The 12,974-nt window shown below is 37.7% G+C and overlaps 1 protein-coding gene and 2 pseudogenes across 5 annotated transcripts in view; all 3 read right to left on the bottom strand.

Annotated features, from left to right (window-relative positions):
* Positions 1-453: 453 nt before the first annotated feature.
* Positions 454-12,974, bottom strand: part of SMCO2 (single-pass membrane protein with coiled-coil domains 2) — an 87,575-nt gene continuing 75,054 nt past the window's right edge. For all 5 annotated transcript variants that reach the window (XM_077953767.1, XM_077953766.1, XM_077953768.1 and 2 more), the window contains 3 exons: positions 7,884-7,940; positions 6,394-6,569; positions 454-716 (listed from right to left, as the gene is read on the bottom strand). In XM_077953767.1, the coding sequence (XP_077809893.1) occupies positions 518-716; positions 6,394-6,569; positions 7,884-7,940 (432 nt within the window). In that variant the 3' untranslated portion in view covers positions 454-517. The remainder of the gene's footprint in view (positions 717-6,393; positions 6,570-7,883; positions 7,941-12,974) is intronic.
* On the bottom strand, positions 3,556-4,631 carry LOC107000804 (arginine--tRNA ligase, cytoplasmic pseudogene; annotated as a pseudogene).
* Positions 4,644-5,404, bottom strand: LOC144329423 (arginine--tRNA ligase, cytoplasmic pseudogene; annotated as a pseudogene).

Raw genomic sequence — 12,974 nt, 5'->3', positions numbered from 1 at the left:
ACCTATAATTAGGCCCGCTGGGGATAGTTCTTTCAAAGCAAACTTCGGGTGCTATTATCAAAAGTAGAAATAAATGTTAAGGAGAAAATCCAAGAAATGCCAACTATCTCCAAAGTAGGGCTCCAAATCAATTGAAGTAAAATCGGCTACAGTGGAGGGGAAAGAATTTTATGCTTTCTTTTTTGAGACATCAGAGGTCAAAATGGAGAAGATAACCACGGGAGATACTTTGGCATCTCAATGTACCCCATGTTGGGGGAGAAGGAAGGCTAGTAGTTTGAAGAAAATGTTTTCAACAAACTGTGGAATGATTCAAGAAGGCATTGTGACTCATAAGAGTAAAGATAAGCTGTTTTCATTTTTTTTCCAGGATCAATCAACTTCTGTGTAATTACAATGTTCTTTACAAAAACCTTGTACAGTATTTTCTGAAAAATAAGTTAGCCACCACAATACAGGAACAGCCACAATCTTTACTGGGGAGAAAGCCAGTAGGGTGACAGTATCTTCTGTATCTTTAGGAGGGTAGCAAGGCTTCCACTTCCGAATTCAAGAAAGGCTCTATCATCTCCCGTAGGTCCCATGTGGTGCGGCACCCAAGCATTCTCAGAAGCACCCTTTCAAAGAGAAATGTAGCACCAAAAAATAGTATGTAACATAAAAGTCCAGTGACGGTGAGGACATAAAACATGATGAAAATCCTCAGTGCACATTTCCTACAAAGAGAGAAAACATCTGTGTTAACCAAATTCTGAAAATAATCACATTGATAGGCTCCTGGCATCTCCACCCAGGTAGCTCTAAAACTTCAACTAAGTAATTTTCCCATGACTTCGGTTTACATTTGTAAAAGCAGCAACTTGGAATGGAGGAGCACTTATTTATGTCCATGCTAGGTCTGGCATTGGAATTTCAAGATCCTATAGCCATGAAACAATAAAACCCCTGGATATCGTGGGGTTCTTTCATTTGAAATGTCCTTCTCACATCCTAGCAGGTTATTGCAATCTTTACCTCGCTCATGAGGTATATGATGTCTCTTTTTGAGCAGATAAAGGCACAGGCAGTTAGATTATCCACAGGACACAAAGTATAATGTGATAAAGGGAATTCAGAGCTCTTTTTGTCCTGGCACCAGACTTTTATTTGTAAAGTAATAGAAGCTTTTTAAAATCTTTGAGGACCCCTCCTTCTGGGTTACACCTATGACATATTTTATTTATATGATTCTAAGTCCTTCCATTATTATTTTGTAGTTATAAATGTAATATATTAGGGTAGAAAATCTAGAAGAACACAAAGAAGAAATGGCATAGATAATTCAATGACCTGAGATAATTACCATCTATAATACATCAGAAGAGAAAATCTACAGCATAAAGCTAGCTATGGATCGATTTTGTGACCTAACTCAGTGGTTTTATAAACCAGAGCCAAGTTTCTTGCTATTATACCCACTGGCTATCACTTGGCAGTTACACACATAATTGCTTTCGCTTCACACATTTATTAAAGAGCCAATATTCTTAAGATACTCTGTTAGGAAGGGCTTAGAGAGCTGGTAACAGGAAGCAGATGTGTCCTGCCTTCAAGGAGCACCAAAGGCAATTTGTTCTTTCTTATGAAAAGAAAAACAACTCACTACAAAGACATACCTAGTAAATAAACACTGTTCTTCCTAAATTAAAAAAACAGTCATCTTTGGAAATACTAAACTATGGCATTTTCAAAGAAATACATTTTGACATTAAGTTTTTGGAAAGTAAAACAAATTTTCTAAAGCAAACATAATTTGGAAAACAGAGAAATGAAGAAACTATAATCTCATCACCCAGATATAACCAGATACATTTTTTAATCTTTTTTCCTTTCTTCCATTTATTCTTTCATTCATTTTATTTTGTCTTAGTTTTTAGTTTAATTTTTTCCTTATGTTTAGAGTCTACTCATCTAGTTTTTTCTGTCCTACAGTAAATACTCTTGGTATAGTTAAATTTGTATTTATTTCTGGGCAGTAATGAATCATTTGATTTTTATTTACAAATCAATATAATTTTTAAAAATTTAAATTTTGTATTACTAAGCATGATATTCATTTTAAAAGGTCCAGACATTTTTCTTTGGAAAAAAATCATAGGTAACTAAATTAAAATAAGGTTTTTCATATCACCTGTACAGAACCAAAAAAATGTGTCACTAATAATTTTATTTATTTTGGACATCTTTGGTAAAGAAAAAAATATTCCTTTAACTTTTGAATACTATTTATTTAATTTTCAAACCTTGCTATGTGTAAAACCTTTGATCTTTTCCAATATTTCCACATTATTTATGGTCAGTACATAGGGGATGACCATAAAGGAAACTGAAGGACTGGGGACATTATCAATATAAGGCCACCTTGTGAAGCTAAAACCAGCAAAAATCGATTCATAATGATTGAATTAATCCATAAGGCAAAATTCCTCAAAATGTTAGTGTAGAAATATGCTGTAGTTAAACCAACATGTTTCCAGTTCTCTAACAAGAGATTGGGCAAAATTTCGGGCAATCTTAACTAGAATGTAATCATGTGAGAAAAAGATGAGCAATTCAACCTGATTATAATCCTCCCATATAACACAATAAAGCAGTAAGTGAAAGGCATTCACCTATTTACTTATTTGTCTGGTTGGTTGGTTTTGAGTTATTAGTCACATACTATAAAATTCACCCTATACATTGTACAATCCAGAGGCTTTTGGTTTATTCACAAGGCTGTGTAGCCATCACCACTATCTAATGCCAGGAAATTTTTGTCACCTCAAAAAGAAACCCCATTCCCTGGAGCAGTCACCACCTCCCTATTCCCCAACACTCTGTGCCTGGCAACCATGAATCTACTTTGAATCTATATGGATTTTCCTACTTTGAACATGCATATAAATGGAATCATTTGGATATCCCTCTGTGTCTGGCTGTCTTTCACTGAGCATAATGTTTTCTAAGATCATGTTGTGGTATGTATCAGTACATCATTCTTTTTTGCAGCTGAATAATACTTCGTTGTGTGGCTACACCATATTTTGTTTTTCCATTCATCAATTAACGGACATTTGGATTGTTTCTACTTTTTGGCTATTATGAATAATGCTGCCATGAACATTTGTGTACAGGTTTTTGTGTGGACATACATCTTCAATTCTTTTGAGTATACACCCAAGAGTAGAATTGTGGAATCATATGGTAATTCTGTATTTAACTGTTTTAGAAACTGCCAAATTGTTTTCAAAAGTGGTTGCACCATTTCACAATCACACCAGTGATATACGAGGGTTCCAATTTCTCCACATCTTCTCCAATGCTAGTTATTGTCTGTCTTTTTTACTGTAGTCATCTTACTGGATGTTAAGTGGTATCCCACTGTGGTTCATTGTGGTTTTGATTTACGTTTTTTTAATGACCAGTGATGCTGAACATCTTTTCATGTGCTTGTTGACCATTTGTGTGTCTTCTTTGAAGAAATGTGTATCCAAGTCATTTGCCTGTTTTTCAAACTGGGTTGTTTATCTTTTTGTTGTTGAGTTGTAAGAGTTATTTTTTTTTCACAGTTGGCAAACGTTCTTGTGTTCATATCATGGTTATATAAAAAAAAGCAAACGATGCTAGTGACCACTGTGATAAAAACATACACTGTTCCAACCTAAGCAGGATTATAGCCTTTGGACAGGTTTTAGTCCTGGGATATTGAACCCCTTGGCCATGACAGCATCTACTGCTTCACACAGCAGCATACACCACATGTTCACCTTAAATACCTCTCCAGTCTTGTCAATCTTTCTCCACACAATAACAGCTATCATAGAACTCTGTGAAAGTAGTTGACTGCTCATATATAGAACCACAAGAGTGTGCAGAAGTAAGTCATCTAAAATTTTTTGTAGTATCTCAGGGAGCCATAAAATGCACCGGCCTAGTTTCCATTCCTTCTCATGGTGCAAAATAATCTTGGTCTGTCAAGCAGCTTTTTAGAGCATCTGTTCATCGATAGTGGCCAGATTCTAGTGAACATGCAAAAAGTAAGCAGCTGTATTTCCTCTATCATCTAGCATTTTGTCAAATGAGAAGATATTGTCACTCAACTGGTTATGGGAAAGTTCAGTTTACTTGATATAGCCATAAGCAACAGATGTCTAAGCAGCCTTCAATCCCTCTGCAGTTAAGACCTTGTCTCTTACTTTTTCTTTCAATTTGTTCATGGATCACTTTAGTTCTTATTCCAGGTCTATGAGATGAACTCTTTCATCTGAACTATATCAAACTTCTAGTCTTCCCCTAGCAACACATCAGATCCAGCATAGGAGACTTGAGTTACTTTAGGGTCATACCAACCAATCTTTTGAGCAGCAGCAAATATTTTTTGGAAGTGCAGAGATTGTCCACTGTTCACCCAGAGATAACCATATCTGCCATATCTGCTTTTTCCTCAAACAGTTTTTCTTAAGAGCAGCCAGATCAGATGCATCATAGTTATAACCGCCATCTGAATTTGTTTTTTTTTTTTTTTTTTGAGACCAGGTCTCACTCTGTTGCCCAAGCTGGAGTGCAGTGGCACGATCTTGAGGCTCACCACAGCCTTGACTTTCCTGGGCTCAGGTGATAGTCCCACCTCAGCTGCCCCAGTAGGTAAAAGTACAGGCACACGTCACTGATTTTTTTTTTTTTGTAGATACAAGTTTTCACCATGCTGCCCAGGCTGGTCTCAAACTCCTGGGGCTCAAGTGATCCACCTGCCTCAGTCTGCCAAAGTGCTTGGATTATAGGCATGAGCCACCACACCCAGCCTCCATCTGATTTTACCATGGTTAATGGTACATCCTGGGACCAACACAAACTTTCTGCCATCATCCACTTGGACAAATCATCTATCATCAAATTCCTTTACATCATTCATCCTATCTTGATAGAAGGATTACTCTTTATCTATTAAAGAGATGTCCAGAGCATCATAGATTTTACTAAACTATTGGCAGGAGATATCACAGATAAACTTTCAAGTTTTTATAATATCTGGGTTTTTACTCTGGAACAGAATGTCACACTGATATGCTCATTTCTTAAATTCCTCCTCAGTAGCAAACCTCTTAGATTCCTTATAAAAGGCCTGAAGATTTCCAACAGGAGGTGAAACTGTTAGATAAGCTGGAAATTTATCTTGCAGGTGAGCAATATGCATGTCAAACTGGGTCCCTCAATGTCCTACATGGTTTAACCTGAGCACAGCATATCCTGCAAATTCAAAGAGGCAGCACAGGCTCTCTCCTATGATGGTCAACATGAGGTGGCCTGCATGCATCTCTCTGAGCATTATGAGCATCTTGTATACATCAAGTCCCCAAACTACGAAGACAAGATTCGTGCTTTTGTGTATCCCTTGGAGTATTAGGAGAAGACAGATGTGAAACAATTTAATTTCAATAACATGCCATGGGCTCTCTGACAGGATTATGTGCAAGGTGTGCACATAAACTTTTACAACTCAACAGCAAAAAAAAGAATAACCCAATTCTTTAAAATGGGCAAAGGACTTGATAGAAGACAGAGCTGAGATTCTACCTGGGTTGGTGGTTGGAGATAAAGAATCAAAAATGTTTCCTTAGAGGAAATTACTTCTCAGTGTATAAATGATGGTGTGGCATCTCCTGAACAGGATCCAAAGAGCCAGAATTTGCTGGTAGTGTGTTTCCAATACTGTCCAAGGGTAAGACATCCTGCCCAGCAAACAAAACTTTTCAAATTTCTTATCAGTTATGTTCTTTTGGTGGAGGCGGTTGCCTCATCAGGTATAGATACCATCTTTTAAGATTTTAGATAGATATAGATAGATTTTATAGATCTATCTATAGATATGTAGATAGAAATAAATCTATATCTCTCTATACATAGATAAGTCTCTATATCTCTATAGAGATATATAGAGAAGCTTCTCTGTATTTGCAGCCATGATGGAAGAAAATTTAAAATTAAAGTATTGACTTAATGTTGTTTGAAAGAGTTTTCAGGCAAAAAGGAACAAGACTAACTAAAAACGTAATTAACATTAATAGCCACCCACAAGAGGTCTTTGGTCATATAGCTTTGATTATGAAGATCTATCTATCTATATTTAGATATATTTATCTAAAGCTAAATCTTTAGATTTATCTAAAGCAATAAGAAAGCAATCTATATATCAAATCCAATAGATCTTTATCTAAATAAGAAAAATCCTATGACTTTTAAATAACATAGATAATTTACAAAAAGAAAATAAAACAAAACATTTTGTCAACACTTGAACAAAATCAATCCTAGCATAATCCATACATTTTGAGGCCGTCATCCAGCCCTGAATGGCCCCTTGCTCTGACTTACCACACTGTATTGGGAGGAGGAGAGTTCTGCACTAAAAAGGATGCTGGGGCCTGAGGAAGCAGGGTCTCCATCTCTTCCATATCTGTTTCTTCAGAACTGTGAGAGTCGGTGTTCTCTCCCTCCATTTGATACATCCTCAGCTTTGCACTCAGCAGTTCCACGTTCTTGCAAAGGTCCTGGAAAAAAAGACCAATCAAGTACCTTAAAGAAAATTCTAAATGTCTCCAAGTCTTACTATAGATAATGCAGAGTGCTTTCCTCTGGATCACCTTGGGGGCCCACATTAGAAATCACACGTAGGTCCCATGAACAGATCATTGGCAGGTGCATCTTGAATAGAAGGAGACTTACACATTCACAGTGTAAAGTAGCACCATGGTAGAAAACTAAATGAAACCCACCTGCTAATCTTTAACCACTAGATTATCAATGTAGGAAGACGTCCTTGTACTGAATTCCTCTACTCAATTCATTCATCTATGCAAAGCATATTTATTGGGTGACTACTGCTAACAGGTTCTCGGATACAGTGTTAACAAAATAGACAAAGAATGCAATCTATTACCGGGGCTGGGGGCAAGTGATAAGCAGCTAAACACATACATACATTCTATATTACATGTTAGGATACATGCTAAAGAGAAAACAAATAGGGTGTGGGAACAGAGAGTGTCTGAGGTTTGGTGATGGGGACATCTACTCGAGGTAGGTGGGATGAGTCGGTCTCAGAGCAGCTGACAGGTTGATACATTCATTCTTGCATTATCTCATTTGCCCAATCACATTTACCTCAATGTGTAAGATCTTGTGGGAGGAGTTCAAAGATGGAGTTATTTTTTGAGGTAATGGAAATTAGGAGAGGTCTTGATGAACAGATGACCTGTGAGTTGAGCCTTGAAGAACGGGTAATATGTAGACACAAAGGGCAAGCACCAGACGGCAGGATGAGAAGTAGGAGTAGCACAGGGGTGTGAAAGCTTGGGAGTATACTGGAATTGTGAATGTTCTGTTGGCTCAAACAGAAGGCCAAAGGGGAGGAAGAAGGCCTTGAGACTGGAAACCATCATTCTCAGCAAACTAACACAGGAACAGAAAACCAAACACCACATGCTCTCACTCATAAGTGGGAGTTGAACAATGAGAATACATGGGCACAGGGAGGGGAATACCATACACTGGGGCCTGTCGAGGGGTGCAGGGCAAGGGGAGGGATAGCATTAGGAGAAATACCTAATGTAGATGACGGGTTGATGATGCAGCAAACCACCATGGCACATGTATACCTGTGTAACAAATCTGCATGTTCTGCATATGTATCCCAGAACTTAAAGTAAAATAATAATAATAATAATAAATAAAATAAAATAAATTTAAAAAGAAAGAGACTAGTATGTGGTGCACTATCACATTCTAGGCAAATAATGACCCCTGTATTTAGATATAAATTATCTGATTTTATCATTGTTTGAATTGTGCAACTGAAATCTTACCTCCAGACTTTCCATGACTTTCTTCTTTAATTCATAAACTTCATTACAAGCATTCACCTAAAAAGACAATCCACAATTCTGGGTAAAGTGAAACTTGTATTTTTCTGATTTGTAAAACAAAATCTCACTTATTTTGACAAACCTTATAAAGTGGTTCATTGAAGTTTACTTTTACTCTGTAAACTTCTTCCTCTTAGAGCAAATTCATGGTGTAATCATAAATTGCAGACTGTAAGTGGTATAACCATAAGATTAACAAGATTATTTTCAATAGTTCAGAAGTATGCATTTACACAACAGCACTTAATAATAAATCATGCTTCTCTCTCTTCATTACTCTTTCCTTGCTCCTTCAAAAACTTCCACCAGGACACAAGTTGAAGAAACATAGTTATGTTTCTGAGAAAATATTTCTTTTAAATATTTAAAACTTTAGAATTTGTGAATCTAGGTCCTCATCATGTCAGATTGAATATTCAGGCCCGATGGCTTTGCAAAAGAGCTGTCCACAAAAAGATCTGGTTCTTCTTCTCTTTCCATGTCTCCTGTAGGTTGCCAGGTAGAGATAACAGATGGTTTTGGCTGGTTTCTGTCAGTAAGCACAAGACACGAACTCAAAGCAAACCATCACCTTCTAAGACATGAATGCCAATTGCACATGTCACAAGTAAAGAATGCTTTTAAAGGTTTTAAATTAATCATCCACTAAGAGATGTTCAGGATACCCTGAAAAGCAGAGGTATAGCAGGAAAAAGAGTATACTAGGATTCAGGAAAAATGAGTTCTAAAGATGACACTCAATAGAAATTAATTTCTTCTTTTTTGAGACAAGGTCTCGCTCTGTCATCCAGGCTGGAGTGCAGTGGTGTGATCATGGCTCACTGCAGCCTCCACCTCCCCAGGCTCAGGTGATCTTCCCACTTCAGTCTCCTGAGTAGCTGAGACTATAGGCATGTGCCACCATGCCCAGCTAGTTTTTTATTTTTTGTAAGATGAGGTTTCTTTCTCTCTTTTTTTTTTTTTGAGACAGAGTCTGGCTCCGTCATCCAGGCTGGAGTGCAGTGGTGCGATCTTGGCTCACTGCGAGCTCTGCCTCCCGGGGTCACACCATTCTCCTGCCTCAGGCTCCGGAGTAGCTGGGACTACGGGTGCCTGTCACCAAGCCCGGCTATTTTTTTGTATTTTTTAGTAGAGATGGTGTTTCACCACGTTAGCCAGGATGGTCTCAATCTCCTGACTTCGTGATCCACCCGCCTCGGCCTCCCAAAGTGCTGAGATTACAGGTGTGAGCCACCACGCCCGGCCTCTTTCTCTCTTTTTCTAACTTTTATTTTAGGTTTAGGGGTGCATGTGAAGGTTCGTTACATAGGTAAACTTATGTCATGGGGGTTTGCTGTACAGATTATTTCATCACCCAGGAATTAAGCCCAGTAACCAATAGTTACCCTTTCTGCTCTTTTCTTTCCTCCTACCCTCCACCCTCAAGTAGACCCCAGTGTCTGTTTCCTTCTTTGTGTTCATAAGTTCTCATCATTTGGCTCCCACTTATAAGTGAGAAAATGTGGTATTTGATATTCTGTTCCTGAGTTAGTTTGCTGAGGATGACAGCCTCCAGCTCCGTCCATGTTCCCACAAAAGACATGATCTCATTCTTTTTTATGGATGCACAGTATTCCATGGTATATATGTATCACATTTTCTTTATCCAATCTGTCATTAATGGGCATTTAGGTTGATTCTGTCTTTGCTATTGTGAATAGTGCTTCAATGAACATTCACATTCATGTGTCTTTATGGTAGAATGATTTTTATTCCTCTGGATATATACACAATAATGGGATTGCTGGGTCAACTGGTAGTTCTTCTTTGAGCTCTTTGAGGAATCGCCATACTGCTTTCTACAATGGTTGAACTAAATACACTCCCACCAACAGTGTATAAGTGTTCCCTTCTCTCCACAACCCAGCGAACATCTATTTTTCTTTTGACTTTTTAATAATAGTCATTCTGACCAGTGTGGGAGATGATATCTCATTGTGGTTTTGATTTGCGTTTCTCTAATAATCAGTGATATTGAGCCTTTTTTTCATATGTTTCTTGGCCGCATGTATGTCTTCTTTTGAAAAGTAAAGACAGGGTTTCACCATGTTGCCCAGGCTGGTCTTGAACACCTGGGCTCAAGCAATCAATGCGTCTTGGCCTCCCAAAGTGCTAGGATTACAGGTGTGAGCCACTGTGCCCAGCCTCAGAAATAGATGCTTAAAGAAGTACTTGCAAGAGCAACAAAGGCATGGATTTCTGAGGCATAGTTTGTAATGGCAAACATTGATTATAATGTCCCAAATATCCAACAAAATAAAATTAATAAATTCAAATATCAAGCCCTGCATTATTAGGAGTGAAAAAAAATTCAAACATCAAGCCCTGCATTATTAGGAGTGAAAAAAAGTAAAATGACATCTACTAGTATAGAAAATTGTTGAAGAAAAAATGCTAAGTGCCAAAGCAGGTGCAAAACAATATATATAATACGATCCCATCAAAACAACAATGTGTAAATATATGTATAAACATTTGGAAGAATATAAATATACTAAAATGTTCATTGTGTTTGCCTTTAAGGGAGGAGGGTTATTTTTCATTTTTATATGAAATCATTTCATAATGTTTTAATTGTTAAAATAAGCATGCCACCAGTCACAGTGGCTCATGCCCGTCATCCCAGCACTTCGGAGGCCGAGGTGGGTGAATCGCTTCAGGTCAGGAGTTTGAGACCAGCCTGGCCAACATGGTGAAACCCCAACTCTACAAAAAAATACAAAAAAATTAGCCAGCTGTGGTGGTGTGTCCCTGTAGTCCCAGCTACTGGGGAGACTGAAGCATGAGAATCACTTGAACCCAGGAGGCAGAGGTTGCAGTGAGCCAAGATGGCACCACTGTCTTCCAGCATGGGCAACAGAATGAGACTATCTCAAAAAAAAAAGATATATATATGAGATACATTATATATATGTATAATAACCACAGCCTATGTAAATGGCCATTGAGCTAGGCATCATGCTAGTTAGATACAAGTAACAAGAATATTTATCCTCAAGCAGCTTAGAGGTGAATTAGAGAATGTACAGTATACCTATTTTTTTAACACGTTTATTATCACCAATCCCTGAATTGGGTGGTTTAATTATTTAGAGAGGAGCTGTGCTGTGACAATCACCTTTTATTTGGTATCCTAGTTTATTTACAGAGTAAACATCTTCATACAGCTTTTATCAAAGATAACTGGGACAAGGTCAGTCTCTGAACGAAAGTCCAGAAATTCACATGGAGATTTTAGAAAGTTTCATGGCTTGGGCAGTATTAGGCCAAATAACACCCAAAGGCCACCTCAAAGCCCTTTCTGTAGCTTGAAGTTCTTTCAAATGCTTTTGTTTCTGTTTTGCTTTTTCAAAAAATAAGTTTACCAATTTTCCCTCCTTCCCTTTTCATGCCTTTCTTAGTTATTCCATTTCTTTATGAAGAATAAGTGAGCCAATATGTGTGATATGATTTTAATTTTATTAACTTATTCCTCTTTTAATTTTCTCACATTTTATCTGCTGTTCCTGTACCTATTTCTAACAATCTTCACTTTTCCCTTCACCAGAGTAAGCCTACAGCCATTGCTACTAACTTTGCTTCTGTAACAATTTACTTATTTATTTTGTTGTTTTTGTTTTTTGTTGGTTGCTTTGTTTGTTGAGGCAGTGTCTCACTCTGTTGCCCAGGCTGGAGTGCAGTGGCTCACTGATCACGGCTCACTGCAGTCTTGACCTCCTGAGTTCAGGAGGTGATCCTCCCACCTCAGCCTCCCGAGTAGCTGGGACTACAGGCATGAACCACCATGACTGGCTAAATTTTTAAATATTTTGTAGAGATAGGGGTCTGGCTATGTTGCCGTGGTTGGTCTCAAACTCCAGGCCTCAAGTGATCCTCCTCCCTTGGCCTCCCAAAGTGCTGGGGTTACAGGTGTGAGTCACCACACTCAGCCAACAATTATATTTAAAGCTGCACCTTTAGATATATTACCACATTTGTTTTTATGTAGCCTTTTCCATCAGACTGTAGGCTTCTTGAGACAGAACTTGTGCCATTTTTTTTAAAGACATATTTATTGAGATATAACTTACATACAGTAAAACTCACTTTTTAAAGTATACAGTTCTATGAATTTTGATAAATGCATTCTGTTGTGTAATAACCACTATAAGAAGATACAGACTATTTCCATCAGTCCCTAAATTTCCTTATACCCCTTTGTCAATCCCCGTCCCCCTTCCTCCACTAAACCTGGGTAACTAACTGCTAATCCATTTTCTGTTCCTACAATTTTGCCTTTTTCAGAGTTACATAAACAGAAGCACAAAGTACATAAGCAGTCTTCTGAATCTGGCTTCTTTCACTTAGCATAATGCATGTGATTCATTCATGTTGTTGGGTCAATCGGAAGTTTGGTCATTTTTATTGCTGAGTAGTATCCATCATGTACACGTACTGCAGCTTATCCATATGGCAACTGGCGGATATTTGGATTGTTTCTAGTTTTAAAGCTTATGCTTGCTTTTTTGTTGTTTTTAATGTGTATACAAAATGGTGTATCCCCAGCACAGAGAATTTCCACACATGTGTGCGATGCTTTCCTCTTGCATATTATTCCAAGCTCCTCCCTTTAAAAAAAAATCTCATTTTCATTTATGTGTGTGTTTCTCTTTCTCCTCAGTCTTTTGATACTCCTCCCTCCCTCCCCTCACCTGCTACTGAAATCTACATTTTTGTAATACAGCTGGATTTTGGAGGAAATTCTCTAAAGCAGAATATTTCTTGGCCTTTGCCCTCTTCCCTTTTTTATAGTTTGCAATTTCCAAAGCCCAAAGATAGTAAAAAGAAACCTCTTTCAACTCAAGCAAAATAAGATTGTGACTCAAAATGTTGGACTCTATCAGTTAAAAGTAATTTTTCTCCCAGGAAATAGATCTGCACTGATCTGTAAGTGACTTTTAATATGTAAGAGGTCCAAATAAATAATACCTTCCTTTAATAAAAGAGACTTTT

The sequence above is a fragment of the Macaca mulatta genome, chromosome 11 (assembly GCF_049350105.2).
Source record: "Macaca mulatta isolate MMU2019108-1 chromosome 11, T2T-MMU8v2.0, whole genome shotgun sequence".
In the NCBI taxonomy this organism is placed as follows: Eukaryota; Metazoa; Chordata; class Mammalia; order Primates; family Cercopithecidae; genus Macaca; species Macaca mulatta.
Note: the sequence above shows the minus strand (reverse complement) of the source record. Positions and strands in the feature narration are given on the sequence as shown.